General features: G+C 49.5%; 1 protein-coding gene across 3 annotated transcripts in view; it reads right to left on the bottom strand.

Annotated features, from left to right (window-relative positions):
• The window catches only part of BSCL2 (BSCL2 lipid droplet biogenesis associated, seipin), a 244,555-nt gene that overhangs the window by 19,389 nt on the left and 207,540 nt on the right, over positions 1–17,626 (bottom strand). For all 3 annotated transcript variants that reach the window (XM_069645174.1, XM_069645176.1, XM_069645175.1), the window contains exon 8: positions 14,293–14,368. In XM_069645174.1, the coding sequence (XP_069501275.1) occupies positions 14,293–14,368 (76 nt within the window). The remainder of the gene's footprint in view (positions 1–14,292; positions 14,369–17,626) is intronic.

Here is a 17,626-nt window from a genome sequence, read left to right as displayed (position 1 = left end):
GGAAGAATTTCCCTTCTTTGCCCCCTCAACAGATCTGGTGTCGCAGCAAGAGCAGGAACGGTGAGAAACAACCTTCACCGATAAGGCCTTGCAAGACCCTCAGAAATGTTGGTAGCTTTAGCCTCTGTACGAGGGACCTCGGACCCAGGTCCGGTAACAGCCTTACTCGCGCAGGCCTCGAACATCCGTTCGGTAGCACCAAGGCCTCGGGGCGCACCCCGGCATAAGAGCCAGTCGTCCAAATACGAATACTCATGGATACCCTGGAGACGAAGTTAAGCCGCAATCACTGACATCATCTTCGTGAAGACACGCAGCGCCGAGCTGAGCCAAAAAGAAGCACTCGCAACTGGAAGTGCTCCTCTCCCAAAGAGAAGCGGAGATATCTCCTTTGTGGGTTCCAAATCGGGATATGCATGTACGCGTCCTGAAGATCCACAAAGCTGAGCCAATTGCCCATCTGCAAGGAGGAGCTTATCTGGCTGGACGTGATCATCCTGAATTTCTCTTGGGGTAGGAAAAGATTGAACTGGGAAAGGTCTAGGATGGTGCGCAGGCCAGCCTGGTTGGGTTTGGGCACCGGAAACAGCCGGGAGTAGAAGTCCTCCCCTCGCTCCCCAAGGGGAACGGGTTCCACAGCTCTGAGGTGCAGAAGTTTCTGAACCTCGGCCTTGAGGGAGTGTGAGCCCGACAGCTGAAAAGGAGGGTTGAGGGGTGGGGTAGGGGGTAAAGTTAAGCGGAAAACCCGCTCGAGCGACTGACAAGACCCATCTGTCTTCTGTGATGGCCTGCCACGCCTCCCAATGAGACGCAATGCGTCCTCCCACCGCGGTCTCGTGCAAGCGTGGAAAACCCCCATTTGGCAGGCTTATTGGTGGCGGTGCCACCTGAACCTGATGAGGCTGAGGAGCGGGAGAAAACCCGCGTACGCTGTTGTCTACAGCGGTTATTCTCCGCAGGAGTATCCACTCTGAGATTTGCGGACGAGGAAGCCCCTAAAACCAGAGGAAGGTCGACCTTGCGACAACGGCCTTTGAGACTTGAAGGGATTTTTAACCAGAACAGACAATGATTTAGCCGTCTGAGTGCTATCTTTGGTTTTGGTGAGCTCTACATCAGTAGAAGAGTGAAACAGCTCCTTACCATCAAATGGAAGGTCCAGAACCTTGTCTTGCACCTCCTTCGAGAACTTAGTGGCATGCAGCCACGCTTGCCGCGAGGTATCAACCCAAAGCATCAGACCCCGAGCTGAGGTGTCTACGTGATGAGCCGCAGCCTCCAAGAGATCCTGGGCCAAGGCCCTGGCATCGGAAAGGCCTCCTCTGAAATCCTCCAACTTCTCGACCGGAATGTGCTCCTCAAACTCCGACAGCCCTCTCCACATCCGCATGTTCGCTCCCGCCAAAATCAATTCTGCATTGGCCTGCCTGAGCTGCAAGGCCAAATTGGCAAAGATTTTCCTCCCTAGGGAGTCCAGGAGCTTGACCTCCTTACCCAAAACCCGAGTAGCCGTCGCAGAGGAGGATGCTGCAGGCCTGGATTGCAACGTAGCCGCAGCCACCACTGTGGAGGAGGGTGGCGGACAAGATGGCAAGGCCACTTCTTCCGAAGAATGCAGCCTGTACCTCGCGTCAATCTTTTTATTGACAAAAAGTCCCGAGTGTGGCGTTTACCAAACTCTTCGGACCTCGGCCAGAACATCCTTCTGCAGGAAAAGGCCGGTACGCTCCAAAGGAGACAAGTTGAACGCCCCAGAAAGCACGGCCTCCTGTGGAGCAGGTGCCTCGGAAACCGGGACATCTAAGAAATTCATCATGTCCAGTACCCGGTCATGAAAAGCTCTAACAGAGCGGGGAAGGTCCTCGTTGTCCTGCTCGCCTTGAGGGTCATCTGACAGGTAAGGGTCCTGCTGAACCGTGTCAGGCACTGCCTTGTCCACTGAGACAACGGTGGCAAAGGCGGAAGAGCAGGGGCAGGCACCACGTGCAAAGGAGGCGCCGGCGGAACCACCAGAGGCGCTGGTTGACAAATTTCCTTAAAAAGCCCTTTGAAATACTCCCTCATGGGGTCGGTGCGCATAATCGCTTGAAATTTACCGAAAAAAGCGTCCACAGGAGATTGCTTCGGAACCTGAGGAGGCCTCTCATGAGGTGGACAAACCCAGGGACGTAACGGAGGAGGGTGCCACGCCGGGCCCTCTGCCGACGTATCCACATAAATCAAAGGGGCCGCCCCTGCAGGCAACGAAACATTGTGCGGAAGAGGCATCCGGGAGTTCCAATCATAAACGGGCCGGTAAGGATACGCACAAGTGACCTTAAATTCACCCAAAGGACCGAACCCTACACCAGGGGCCGATGGCGTAGTTGTAGGGGGTAGTACCTAAAATGGCCGCCGTGGTCATGGCGGGAACAGCCGCCATTTTGTCTTTATCTGAGGGGAACTGCGGCACGTGAGGAGGTGAGGCAGGGGTCCCCGTCGATGGATCAGGGGTCTTAATTTTAGCCTTAACATAAGGAATCTCGGCAGAGTCGGTACTGTGAGGCCTGGAATGTTTCTGCGACATACCAACCTTCAACTGAGCCTTCGAAGGAAGGACCTTGGCACTGCCGGTAAAAGAAGAACCTTGCTTCTTTGCCCCCTCAACAGATCTGGTATCACCACAAGAGCGGGAACGGTGAGAAACCGGTTTCACCGACAGGGCCCTGCCCAGCCCCTCAGAACTGTTGGTAGCCCTAGCCTCGGTACGAGGGACCTCGGGCCTAGGCCCGGTAATCGCCTTATCGGCACGGGCCTCGAACATCCGTTCGGTAAACACAAGCCCAGCCAAGGCCTCGGGGCGCACCCCGGTCTTGTTTTTGAGGGAAGCCGAAAGAGAGGCCTCAGAGCAAGCTCCGGTACCCTGTGACTCAGCAGAACTGGGTCTACACACAGCCCCCACAGGAGGGGCCTCGGAAGTTACTCCGGTGTACACAGGCCCCTTACGGAGACCCTCGGAGAAAACTCCGGTAGAATTATTAGGCCCGACAGGCACCTCAGGGCGAACCCCGGTGACAGAGCGATCAATGCCCCTCCCGGCTCGAGAGGAACCCGGAAAGGTATCACCTGGCCGGGGTGCTCTGAAAAGTAAAGAACTTACTGGGCGTTTCTTCTTCTCGTCAATGAACGCCTGAAAATTAGATGGGGGAGTGCGTCGGAACACCTCCTCCCACCGACGTTGAAGAGCCCGGACCGAAAGGGAGTCACAGTAAAAACAGGAGTCCCAACGGTGTTCCGGACCCAAACACTCTAAACAAAGAGGATCGGGATCCGCCCTCGCAAAGCGACGATGACACGAAGAACAGTCTGGAAAGTCTAATTTAAAAGACATAGACAGAGTAGAAGACGAACGCTAGTGAGAGCCAGAGAGGAAAACAGGGAAGAAAGTCTTCCGAGGATGCAAGTGCGTTCGGCCCCGATCGAGCGAAGAAAAGGACGGATGGTCGATGCGCGTGGTGGAGCCAAGATGGGCGGGGTTACGGCCGTGTGCCGGGCCCCGCGCAGGAAAGAGGAGGGACAGATTTTTGGAAAAAATTTGGATGCTTTTTACAAAGTGTTCCGGTCCCGTCCCACAGGACGGAGAGATGTCCCATAAGTATGGAGGAAAGGGGACTGGACGTAGGAGTGTCAGGGAAACATGGCCTGAAATAGTACTGGAAGAACCAGATGCTATCATAGATGCAATATATGATATCGGAAGGGGGTGGGAGGGCATGAGATCTCCAGATTGTATGAGATAGTGATGTCTAAGGTGGGGAAGGATCTAACAATTGAGACTGGATTGGGAAGCAGATGTAGGAGCGCCGATTGAGATCGGGATATGGGAACGTGCCCTGGGATATCACAAAAAGGTATCAAGAAATGCAAGGCTGAAACAGATACAACTGTATATTACGCACAGGGCATATATGACACCTCATAGGATTTCTAGGTTTGAAAATGCTGGACGACAAGCATGTTCCAAATGTGACGAAGAAAAGGCTGACATGGTACACATGTTCTGGTCATGCCGAGTAATTGAGCGTTTCTGGGGCTAAGTAGCACAGAAACTAGCGGAAAAGGGGGTCAAGATTGTTATAGACACAGCCTGGGCCTGCTTGCTGGGGGGGTTGCCCAGATCGCAGAAACTTAAGTATGTTAGTAAATTAAAAGATCTAGCATATGTGCTCGCAAAGAGAAGGATTGCCATGGGATGGAAGACATGTCACAGGCCACGGGTGAAGGTGTGGTGGAAAGAGTTGCAGAAATGGGCGGAGGTAGAAACTATGGTATGGCAAGAGGCAAGCAACGTAGGGGGGAGAGGAGGAGGCGGGAAACCTGATGGCATGGTGTGAGAATGATAGACAGGAGACAAAACTCGTGCTGCAATAATCTTTATTATTGCCGTATGGTTGATCCGGAAAGAGTCAATAACTGAGGTGTGGTAAATCAATAATAAACTGAAAGTTCTGGCGGTTGCTTCACCGTGGGGTTTTTCCTTCCCCAATTGCCCTTGGGATAAGGCTGTGGTCCTCTAACTCGGGTTATCTGGATAGGCCCACCACTCGGGGTTGCCTGCGTGCTCCTCGGTGTCCTGTGAAAATAACAGACAGCCTTGTTTAGAAAAGGCGGGCCTTTATATACTTCACTGGGTTCAAATCCCCACCAATGAGCAGACGTCTTGCCTAGCTCGTCTGTTATTGGTTGGGAAGATTTGGCCCCGCCTCCCTTAAGACCGGGTTTCCCTGCCGTCAGTTTCGCCTGCCCCTGTAGCATGGGGACTGTTCCTGAAGCATTTCCGTCGGCGGCATCCATGCGGCGCCGGGACTTGGGTACATAGGGGTGGCCTCTGATGTCAGGTTACTTACTCCTCCTCGGCCGCGGGCCGTGGCCTGCATCCTGACAAGGTTCCCGCCCCCTTCCCAGTCCGGGTCGGCGACTCCAGTAAGTTGAGCAGCTAACCCCGCCGTAGCGTTCGGCGGGGGCGGCTCCGCTCCCGTCAGGATCGCCGAGTTCGTCCGATGTGTGCGAGTTGGTGGCTTTTCCCAAGGCCGCTGCTGGCACCTCTCCACACATGGAAATCATTCATAGCGGAATTGTTTGGAACAATACAAGACCTGACAGAATCCACGGAAAGTGAGACCCCACCGCATGCAGCAGATACAGAGAGCGTGGAATAAAGAGGCTCATAAAGGAGGGTGGGGGGGGGGGGAGCAGTGACTGGAATTGAGCAATGGACAATTAAACTGTTGATATATGCACTGCTTGTTTGGTTTGGATTTTTGTTTGGTTGGATAAAATCAATAAAATCTTTTTTTTTTTCAAAAGAAAATGCTTCCTTTACAGCCGGTACCATACCCAACAATCTGAAACAATCCTGGGTCCTCCCACTCCTTAAAAAACCGAATCTAGATCCTGCCATCCCCACCAACTACCGTACCATCACTACAGTGCCATTTCTTCTCCATATCCTCGATAAAATAGCATACCAACAAATTCAACAATACTTGGAACTTAACCACCTCCTAGGAGTCCCACAGTCAGGCTTCAGACCTCAGCATGGGACCGAGACTGCGCGCATAGATCTTAAGGCACAGATAGATGAGATGAGGGCAAGATGGCACTTCTGTTACTTCTCGATCTCTCAGCCGCTTTTGATCTGGTCAACCACGAGATCCTCTGCACACACTTACAGTCGGCAGCGCATTTCTCCCAGGAGGCAACGGAATGGATCCAGTCCTTCCTCAATAACCGCTCTATGCATCTTTTTTTCCCCCTTCAGCAGCCGCTGACCCCATGCCCATTACCTGTGGTGTGCCACAGGGTTCTTGCGTCTTCCCTACCCTGTACAACATCTTTACAAAGCCTCTTTTTGCTGATCTAGATGGCCTGGGTATCACCTACACGAAATATGCCGATACCCAGATCCTCATCGCGTTGACGGGGGGATTATGACAAGGATATGGCCTTTGTAAATCGTGTGTACCTCATCATCCAGCCATGGATGGCTTCTCATGGTGTTTGCCTGAATGATGACAAGACAGAACTCCTCATCCTAGGCACCGTACCCAACCTCAATAAATTAGGTAAAAACTACTCCTCTCTGGTCATTGACGATAATATCACCGTAGCTAAGGAGGTCAAAACTTTAGGATTCTACTTCGACTCAACGCTCACCTTCAAAAAACAAGTCAATGCCATGGCTTCCGCTACATCTTATACATGTAAACTCATTAGGGCATCCAAACCATTCCTCTCACCAAACAACTGCATCACTCTAGCCAGGCAGTAACAAATACATTTCAAATAAAATTCAAACCCTGCAAATCAATGCCTTAAGAGCAGCCCTATGCCTCCCGAGGAAAGCACATATCTCAGAGACTAGAAGGTCGTACAATTGGCTTTCTACAAAAGATAACATTTTCCTTAAATCGGTCTCTCTGACCCACAAATGCCTACACCAAGCGGCTCCTCAATATTTGATAACGAGATTCACCAGAACGACTTCCTGCCGCCCCTCTAGAAAGGCCAACTGAAACCTCCTCCTTGTCCCAAGATTCAAACGCATTATGTCTGGAGGGAATAGCTTCCCTGTCAAAGCAGCACAATTTTGGAATTCCTTACCACCATCCCTTAGGGAAGACCTTCCCTACCCACAATTCAGATCCAATACCATCCGCTGGATCAAGGAACACGACACCTAATGCTAGGACATCTAATCACTTCCACTGCCGCGCCTATTGTAAATTGTGTATAAATTGTATATTGTATTGTATAAGTTGTATATCCTCTTACCTCTATGCTTAGATATATCCACAACCTGTAAACTATGTATATTCACCTATAATTTGTACTTTGATGTATTGGTCCAAATGCTTGATGCTCCCAACACTGTAACCTAGTTGGATTCATCTACTGCGTGCTATGTAACTTAAGTTGTACACTCCTCTTGTTGCTTGCGCCCTGCTACCCACGGGTTAGGTGCGCTTTACAAATAATAAAAACAAACGAACAAACAGTAGCGAAAAGATCTACCCCTCCAAGGCTGTCCACTGGGCAAAAGGGCTGTGGCTGCCTAATAGCGGCACCTAAGGATTTGGCTGACGCCTTCGAGGTCTGCAACTTTTCCAGGCTTTCGTCAGCCTTGTTGCCAAAAAGGTGAGACCAGCCAAAGGGCATTTTAAGTAGTCTGGCCTGCATATCACGCGCAAATCCAAACTTCCTCAACCACGCAAATATGTGTATTACGGTGCTAGTTGCCATGGCTCTGCTGATATTGTCAGCAGAATCTAGACCTGACTGAAGAGACTCACACATGGCATCTTTACCGTCTGTGAGGAACTCATGGTGGCAACTGTAAAGACAGACACGTGATCACGGTTCAAGGGTGTTTATTGAACAATGGTTGCAGGGTGGAAAAACGCCTAAACTAAACCTAAATCTTAGATGGGAGCAAGCGTCGACCATCAAATGAAAATAAGGCAGTCCTACTGGCGGTGTGTCAAAATAAAAAAGGGCCTACTATTGGCAAACCTTACAACTAATACACAAAGGGTGTGGGATAGTTCTCAAGAAAAAAAGATATGTCACGATGCAGTAGCATGGGTCTCCCTTCCCCATGTTTTGAGCACGGGATAAGGTGGATCTTGGCCCACAGTAAAAGTCAGGCTTCTCCAGCATGAGAACAGTTTGAATGGCAGCGCTCAGGACCGTTGATGGCCAAGTCTTGTTTCCTTGAAAGTCTCTTGCCTTAGAGGACCGGACATATTCAACTAACAAAAACAAATACACAGTTTCTTTTCCATAGGTTTCAGTGACAACTTTCACACCGGGATTCCCTTCTTCTGGGCGCAAATCCCTAGAAAGTTCTTTAATGATATCAAGACCCCAGATAGATAGGTTTTCTCGCTTTCGAGGGTCTCCCTGGTTGCAAAATTAAGTTCCTTTAACAAATGAAAGTTTGGTTCCAATGTTCACTGGGTGATGGGTTCACCCCTGGATCCTCCTCTTCTGGGCGCTGACCCTTCTTACATATCTCATTGCCACAATTATGTAACAGTTCTTTTCTCAATTAACTTTTGGGTGATAGCTTCACCCCTGGATCTCCCTCTGTCGGGCTTGGACCCCCTGTCAGTACTTGGGTTATTGTTTCGCCCCTGGAGCCGCCTCTTCCGGCAGTGATCCCTCTTTCACAAATCTTAATGTCTTTCTAAACAGTTCCAATGTACATCCGTCCGCTGGGTTCACTCTTACCAATATCACATTCACAAATGGACACGGGATTCACTTCCCTTTGCCTTCACTCAATTTGTAGATCAAAGTCTTTCGATTGTACAGGGATTTTACTAGAGCTCCTGTAGGACCACTTTGACCTCATTCGGCGACTATGGGCTTCTGGCACCCATATCGCTCACACGGGGATCGAACAGAGTCTATCGAGTTAGCACCCACATGGTGCAGATTTCCCTCTGCAGCTGGTGTCCCCTTTAACACTTGCTACAATTCTTTCACAGTTCATTGAACTTGGTTCAAATGTGCCACTCAGCGATCCTCAATAACACAGCCGGGTTCTTATTGGTTCTTCCCTTGACTCACTGTTTCTGTTGAACCACTTGGCTTTCCTCTTCATTGGAGTCAAGGCCGGTACCACGGTCACAGGAGCTTCCCTCGCTCCTGCTCATTGGCATAGGCTTGCCCCGTGTGTACCATTGACATCTGCTCAAGACACTTATGCTATTGTTCGTAGTTTTAGGCTTTCTACCTCAAAGGTTCTGCAGGTATGGGACGAAAAGGCAAAGGTCACTTCTCTCCTCGCCACCCACTTGATTCCTGATGCCTTTCTCATTCGTTTGAACTGCAGCGCCTACTTAGCCGTCTCGTCGTGCTGTCTGCCATGCTCGTACTGGGCTCTCTGGCTCCACCTTTTATCCCTCTGGGGACGGGAAAGGGCCGTCAGGTGTGTGTGTGTGATTCTGATCAATTGTCTGACTCTTGCTTTGGGACGTGTCAGGTAAACAGCCCTGGTGTTATTCCGTTCTCTTGTGTGTCGTGTGAAAGTGTTTGTGTTGGAAAAACAGGGGAGGGGGCGGGGGTGTTAGTGTGGGGGGGGGTAAGAGGGAATGTCAGAGTATCCTACAGGAAAGGACAGGGAAGGTTTGTGCAATGGATGAGAATGACCGGGATGAAGAACAGAACCTAGGGGATTGTGGGAACGGTAGTATTCTGTCATAGTAGATTGGGATTTTGGATGATGGCAATCAGAGGGACGGAATTGGTAAGGTTTGCGGGGTAAGCGGGAATAACTGGGGTTGTGACATGAACAAAGGGGATTGTGGGAATCATAGTGTTTTGTCTGATCAGGTTGGAATTGCGAAATATAGTAAGAGGGACGGGAGGAAGAAGGATTCTGGGAGTTTGGCTTTTTGAGTGTAATAGGGTTTCAGACCTAGAGGATTGATTACTTACGGAGGGGTTGTTGGATCTGGGCCGGAGAGATCGAATGGGAAGAAGAGGGGCAGATGTGGCACAGCCCATAAAGGTCTCAGGGATCTCACTCTACTCATCTTATCCTCTGGGAACATACTGCGTCCCCCCTGGGGCAATCTCCTGAGCAGAACCCCGGGTTCCCCCATCCAGGCGATTCCCTTTCACCCCCAAGGCTAGGATGTGAGCATGTCAAGCTTCCTTTGGCCACCTGAATAACGTCTCCTTGAGGCTCATTTGGGAGAATACCCTGAGGTTTCTCACACATCTCCAACAATAGCCAGGAATACTTCTCTTTCATTCCCCTCAGGGATGTGCTCCGCCACCATGGAAATACAATCCCATATAGTGAATGAGAATTTTACTAAGGCACATGTGGAGTTTTACTAAGGCTGATTTAAGAGCCATGCTCGCTGCAGAAAATACTTTCCTTGCCCATGCATCTATTCTCTTGTCATCCTTATCTGGAGGGATGGTAGGATAAGCAGCCTGTTTTGAAGTTGCCGTAGCTGCCTCCACCACCAGACTTTCTGGAGTGGGGTGTTTTGATAGGTAGCCTGGGTCACTACTAGATGGGCGGTACTTTCTAGTCAGTTATTTGTTTACTGCTGGATTAGCCTCTGTAGTTTCCCAAATTGCCAACACCCTTTTTTGGAGAGCAATGTAATATGGGATCCATTTGCGGACCCTGGGCAAGGATGTCTGTCAGATCATCCTGCTCGAAGGGGAGAGTGGGCCTTCAACTTTCTATATAAAGTAGCTGCATGCTCACTAGCATCAGGCCTACCAAATTCAAGCTCTGGTGAGGTGTCCACCCAACTGGCGGGTTTGCAGGCTATCTTAGACATTTTTTAATCTGGATTCTTCCGAGATAAAACTCTCAGGCACATTCGGTGTACCATATTGAAGCCAGAAAGGTGCATCAATATCAGATGGCTCATTATCCTCATAAATTGAGGTTAGTGACTTGAAGAATTCTTTCCTTGGCAAAGGAATAGGTCTTATCCAATATGGGCATTACCGGTTTCAGAAATTTAGAACTCGACCCTCAAGTAGTTGTCGAAGTCGACTTTGAATGCTTCAATGGCGTCGTAGGTGCCATAGGTGTAGAAGGCACAGCTGTCGATGGCGCAGCTCGTGTCGACGCCCTCGACTTATGCTTCGACCCACGGTTCGAATGATCCTTAGATTTCTCCTCGCCTGCTCTCGATGAGGATCTGCCCTTCGTCGTGGGCGCGCAGGATTTGGCCCGAGCCCTTTACGGCTTCTTTGAAAGGCACGTAGAAGCATGGCTTGCTGAAGGTTTTTGCCTCAAATATTTTCTGCATTTCTGACCTAATTGCTTCCCATTCAGCTGGTGTGGAGGACTTTGTTGGACAAGATACCCTCTCAGGGGCTGAGTCTGATGACTAAGTCGAAGAAGGCGACCTGTGGTGCCTCTTGCGATTTCCTCGACGACAATGAGGAGTGGTGGGAGCCACTCCTCGATCTGGATATTTTAAACTTCCTTCGAGGAGAGTCGCCTCTCGACTCGTCCTAAGGTTTTTTCGATGGGGTAGTCGATGGGAATTTTTAGGGGTTTTGACTACCGCCAATTTCCACTTCCGCTCCTTCAGAGCCTTTCCGGTCATGGACTGGCATTTGGAGCATGCCGAGGTCTTGTGCTCCACACTGTGATACCACAGACATACTCAATGTGAGTCGGTTATCGGCATTTTGGAGGCGTAGTCTCAACACTTCTTGAACCCGGTTTTCGGGGTAGTGGGTGTGAGGAAGAAGACATGTTTGTGATTAGAACTAAAGAAGCGTGCCGTAGTTTCTCGAAGCACAAGCGTCCTCCGAAAATGGAACTAAAGCAAACAGGCAATGTGTGTGCTATATACACCTTCGATGACATCCTCGAGACGGAGCGTCGACTGCATCGACGCACAGCGCCCTCTGCTGAAAAAATAAATTCCGAAGCAGCTGAAGCTGGATATCGTATATATCAAAGATCAGGAATATGTGAGAGGACACAATCCAATTCGAAATCCAACTTTTCATTTTCAAATTCATGCCAATGGTTATAATAGTATCTGGAAAATGCCTATGCTAAACACACAATTAAACACACAATGTTGCTACATTGCCATAAAATGGCACAGCTAAACTAATTTGTTAATATCGGCCATATTATGATAGTGCCTGGCGAATCCTCATCTAATGACTATATCTACATGAAACCCAATTTGCCAATGCTTGATTTTAACAGATATTTGGTGCAAGGAACAAATGCAAGGATACACACCGCTTATAAGTCAAGAGGCTGGAGGCATGCTTGGCTAAGGCATTTTTTATCATACCAGGAGTTAATTTAAAGCTGCAAATAAGCTATTAACTTTCATAAGACTGTTTACAAAGACAATTGGCACCCCTTAGTAGCATAGTAGCTCAAAATGTTCACATGGCTGTATCTTGGGTGAGAAGGGGCAGTGGATGGGTGCGGCACAGGAACTACCATGGCGACTAGTGGTCAGTGGGTGTGTTAAAAGCCCAACACAAATAATCTGCGTCTCCCTCCTTACATCCCATCTCCCTCCCATGCCACACGTTATAGGCAGTGCTTACAACAGCCTATAAAAGCCAAAATTTTAAAAAGTCAATGGAAGAATGGTGGGCAGTGAGGCAGGCAGTACGAAAAGTAAGCAAATGAGAATGTGTGAGAAATCGGATGAGCAGCAAAGGAAATAAACAAGTGTGACAACCCGCTCATGCAGCATGAAAGGGCACTATACCAGCAGCTACTGCTCACTTTCTGAGCAATCAGTGGAATGGCTGGGTTGCACCGCCTGGCTAAACATTATGCTCAAATCCTCAAGTGCTGTGTACTTTGGGTGCATTTTCTGCGAGTCTGAGGCCAACTAGATCAGCCTGCCATTGGATGAAAGACGCACCCCAAAATGTGTGCTCCCTAATGTGACGAATCCGTGGATGTCATCCCCTTTTCAATGGGGGGGGAACCCTTTTAATAAGAACTCAGCCCCTTCTTATAATCTTGAGAATGACTACTTCCCTAGTAAGTTCATACCTTGTAGTCATCCCCCCATGAAGTACTGGGATGAGGAAGAATAGGAGTTACCCAAGTGAAGCTCCCTTTCGCAGTACTGCGACAAGGAAGAACCCCAATGACTCGCAAGGATCAGTGCTGTGACGAGGGAGACGTATGGAGGCACGACTACCTATAGGAACCAGGTTGAGCGGTCTAGTGTCTTCTCAAATCCTATTGACCAGAGCTAGGATAAAAGAAAATACAGACTCCGGAAGTATGAGAGAAGCCCTCCCTGGAGAAGCAAGGAGCAGGAATGCTGTGCTGAAGCTGTGGAACAAGGGCTCTGTCAGAAGGAAGAGGAACATTTGTGTGCCAGCGAAGTGCTGTGGAGTTGGGGGGGGGGGTTGGGGTGGGCACAGAAGAATCCTTTTTCAAAAGGACCTGACAGATAGCTGAACCTTCCCTGGGTGAACCATGGGAACGACATGCTGTGGAACGGGATTATACAATTATGCCGACCAGTTCAATACAACTCCCGAAAATTGTGACTTTTTTCTTTTATTTCAGCCCCCTTTACATCCCATATATATGTGGTGGGTGGGTATAGAACATAATGCAGGTAGGGGGTCTTCCCCCGCATATATATAGGGTTTAAAGGGGGTCAAAATAAAAATAAAAGTTGGCATTTTCGGGGGTCACAGTTATCACACAGATGCCTGCAGAACTACTGCAGCACACCAGAGAAAGGGGGGGGGGGGGACTGCAGAAGCCCAAGCCTGACCAAAGATTACTGGAGGAGACCCTTAAGGTACTTGGGTGACCAGAACAGTTACTAGAGGCAGAAGGGAGCAGGAGGATACCCTGACCCACCCAAACAGGTGAAGAAGGGAACCCCGGGGAAGCAAAGTAACCTTCCCGAGCCCCCAAGAAAGAAACCAAGGAAGACTGGTTTGGGACTTGCATCCAATGAAGATTACACCATTGTTAGTCATCTTCATTGTAGCAGTACTTGGCAGGCTAGGGAACCAGGTCTGCCACACTATCACGAGAGAACCGTACAGGTTTGTGACCTGTGCCCCAGAGAATTGAAAGATGGTGTGAGAAGATTCCAGGAGGAAGGGAAGCATCAACCCTGGTGTTGACAGAACTAAGAAGGAAGGCACTATTGAGATTGTAAGAAGCCTAAAGAAAGCCTGGGGCAGGGAGAAATTTCCCCTGGTGTTTATAACCACAGTGAGAAGCCCCAGTGAGACCAAGAGAAGGGAACCATACTTTTGGGGTCAAAATTTTGAGTTGGAACTTTGCTTTCTTTTGTGCCAGAGAACTTGCTAATTTGGAACTTTGTTTTTGTACATGATGGAACTTTGTGTTTCCCCAAATTGGAACTCTAGTTCATTCTTCTGGACCAAGAAGGCCCACAGCCTTTCTAGCTTAGTTGATAAGGTAAGGGACAGAAATGGGTTTGACACAGGACGGTGGACTTTATACTTTTATCAGACATCCTGACAGGGTGACATTTGGTTTGAGGTAGGGAAAGCCCTCTTAGTACTAGGGCTAGATAGGTTTTTCCCTTATATTCTTTTGGAATAAACATTTATGCTAGAAAACATGCCACCACTGTGTCCGAGCCTTACTCCTGCACTCTTACAATAGACAAGTGAAACGCTGGAGCACTTTCATAGCTGAAGTCTTGTAAGCAAGCAGGCAGGAAATGTGTCGTCAGAGTCCCTGCTCTGACTACTTTGTACAGCATGAAGACTTACCAGTGCTGTGCGAGCCTCTTCTCTGCCGGGCCTCCTCCCTCCTCTGCTCCATAGTGCGCTGCCTCGTTTGAGGCACCTGCAGATGCAGAGGTAAAGCAACAGATTTAGGACCAATGCGCTAAACACACATTAGGCATACCTAGGGCACACCAAAGACAATTTCTCACAAACCACTCACTCTACAAACAAGTGCAGGTAGACATGCCCTAACCACAGGCCTAGATCAATCCCCACAGGCCCTCAGAAGTACACTCACCTCCAGCCACTATAGGTCTAATCCCCACTGCTGTGTCCACCTGCACCTGGCTTCAATCTGTCCATAAAGGGCAGCACTGCCAAGCACCCACACAAGGCTGCACTGGACGGATTGCTATTGGCACAAACTCACCCTCACACTGACCCAGGAAAGCTAGAGGCATATCCTCCTGAGCGGTAGTCTCCTAGTAGCCTTCTAGGTACCATGGCGAGAAACGAAATAGGGTCTCTACAGCGCAGAGGCTCTGTTATTTCTATTGTGTACAACAATGTCAAAAGGAGGCGTATCTTGTAACCGCCCTCTCACTATTTTTGAGAGGCGTACAAATAACTCTTTTTGGACACAGCCTTCACTCGGGCCTATAACTATGGGCCCAGGAGCATTACCTGAGTTGATAATGCTCCGCTACGAGGGGCATATAGCTATTAGTATAACTGGGCCGCAAGATCTGCATGGCCGGGGCCCTAAAACCTTTTCTCTGTCCCGAAACAGTGCAGTATTTCAGGGCAAAAAGAAAAAAAATAAAAACAACCAAGAAAATGGCTGCCGGGAAAAGGAAAAGTCAGTTTTCCCTTTCCATGGAAGCCATCAGGAGCAGACGTGTGTGGAACAGAAGCGTTCCCAGCGCGTCCACTCTTGAAAAAAAAAAAAAGGTAAGTGGGCTTGGGAGGGCGGGAAAAAAAAGACCTACCTGGGTCCCCGGCAGGATGGCACCGCTCCGAGTCTCCATGCGACTGGAGGCTGCCATCGCCCCCACCGGGGACAAAGCAGGCTAAAGGTAAGTGGGGTGGGGATGGAAGGGAGGGGGGACAAAAAAATAAAACATACCCGAGTGCCTGGCAGGGGAAAGAGGGGGGCCTAAGGCAGCTTCTCAGCCGTGGGGAGGCTTGGAGCGGGGATGTCCCCGCTTAGAGCCTCCTCATTGGCTGAAGGGCTGTCAAACCCCCTGCCGGGAACAATGGCTGTGGAATCCCGGCAGAGGGATTCCCGGCAGGTAATGCCTCGGCGAGGGCCAAGGAGAATGGTCCTTTCATTCTGATTGCACCCTCGCCGGGTACTAATTTAAATTCTCACAGCTCGGTCTCCACAACCTCAGGGGGAAGTGTTGGACCAATTTGACGTCGTTAGAATTCGGTGGAGTTTGGCATCTGTGCCATCAGCAGGCCTCTCCACCGACAAGCCATCTGCGCGATGCATCCTGAAAGTGACTTACTGAGCGGGGGAGTGGTCACTAATGGCATGACTTATGTTACTGGTTGCAACTCCCTGAGAGCATGATGTGAAACAAATATAGTGGGTACATTCATTTACATAAGTATCTGACAGACAGAAACTGAGTGCACCCTTGTTAAAACTTCACAATAAAGTTACATGAAATGGTTCAAAGGTTTATCCAAACTAAGTGCAAACAAAAAGAAAACTAATAACCTTGAAAATGCAGTCCGTGCGACCCCCCTCTGGAATAACCTCCCCCACTTTCGCGCTGAACCATACTTCCCTGTGTTCAGAAAGAAACTCAAAATGCACCTTTTCAATCAACTGTACTACCCTTCCCTACTTTCTCCTCCTCTGTACTGTATTGTAACTAGCGCCTAGATGCCTCTGGGCTATGTGCGTCGCTATAAATGTATGAATAAATATTTTTTGGCTGTTTAACGTCATGCAAAAAATGCCTCTTGTGTTGCATTGTACCTGTGCCAATTGAAGTTTTTCCTGTGCCTATATTTCCAGTCCACAATTGCATTTACAGTGATATTTCAACAGTACCATTTTCTAGTTACACATTACTCACATCCACTATTCCCCTTATTTAACAAGTTTAAAGTGATAGGTCGGGTTATAGGAGTCATTAGGCGTAGCTACCCTCTGCCTGCTGTGGCACACCAGATCAAAGTACCCGGTTTGAAAACTGGTGTCTGTTACCCTCACTGGGGTTGAAGTTAATTGATGATGTGCCGCATTGGTTCACGGTCTGCACTTGAAACTACTCTTGCACTTTCACTCTGTGCAGGGATCTGCAACCTGTGGCTCTTCAGATAATTTGGCCTAGGACTTCCATGATTCCTATGCATGCCTGCCGCTGGCTAGGGCCGATGGTATTGTAGTCCGGAACGTCTGGAAAGCCAAAGGTTGCAGATCAGTCTTAGTGAAGCGATTTCAGCAGGTTCACAGGCTAAAAAAGTGGCCATAGTTCTTTATTATCTATCTCGCCTCGCTTGCCCACCGAATCTCTACATTCCCCTGCACTTCCAGTGCAAGCAGATGACACCCAATTCTTTTTCAAACTTCCTTCCTTCCTTCCTTCCTTCCTTCCTTCCTTCCTTCCTTCCTTCTCCTCAGAGGCACCCTCCCTTTCCTCACTTTTCCCCAGTAACGCAATGTCTCTAGAGCTCTGGTACTCTCCAGGCTGGACTATCGCAACAGCCTGCTTCTCCCTCTGCCCCCTCCAGCTAAACCAGAATAGGGCTGCAAGACTTCTCCTTGGCCTCAAGCCCAGTGACTGCATCTCTCCAGCCCTAGAATCTCGCCACTGGCTCACGTTTGCTGCAAAGATCAAATCCAAATCCCTCTGCATCAACCATAAGGCCGTCTGGGGCCTGGGACCACGCCATCTGCAACTTGCTATCACCAAATACTCCCCATCCAGATCTCTCCGATCATCCGGCTTCAACTCTCTGCTTAGCGCTTCTCTAAGCAGCGACCAGGTGGCCAATCTCTTTCCTCAGCTGGCTCCCTGCTCTCGAACAGCCTTCCCTTCCTCTCAGTCTTGAGCCAGAGCTCCTCAATACTTTCTTCTTCTTCTCCTCCCCCCACTCCCTCTCCCTCCCATGCTAACCCCCAGTCGCTGAGATTGGTGGCCTGGGCCCTTTTGGGTCCTTCCAGGCCCTAGCCTTCTGTCCAATCGCCTGCAGACTCAGCCCTCCCCCTGCACTTACCTTTGGGCACCCACTGGCCTGTGTTGTCTCACAGACCCGCACTTATACTTGTAAGGGACCACTCTCGTACCTACTGGTCACTGCCTGGAAATAACCAGTTCCCCTGCAACTGGCTCTCCGGCACTTGCCCCCTTCTGTGGAA

This window comes from Ambystoma mexicanum, chromosome 2p (genome assembly GCF_040938575.1).
Source record: "Ambystoma mexicanum isolate Mex_15411 chromosome 2p, UKY_AmexF1_1, whole genome shotgun sequence".
Taxonomy (NCBI): Eukaryota; Metazoa; Chordata; class Amphibia; order Caudata; family Ambystomatidae; genus Ambystoma; species Ambystoma mexicanum.
This window is presented reverse-complemented; position numbering and strand designations above follow the sequence as displayed.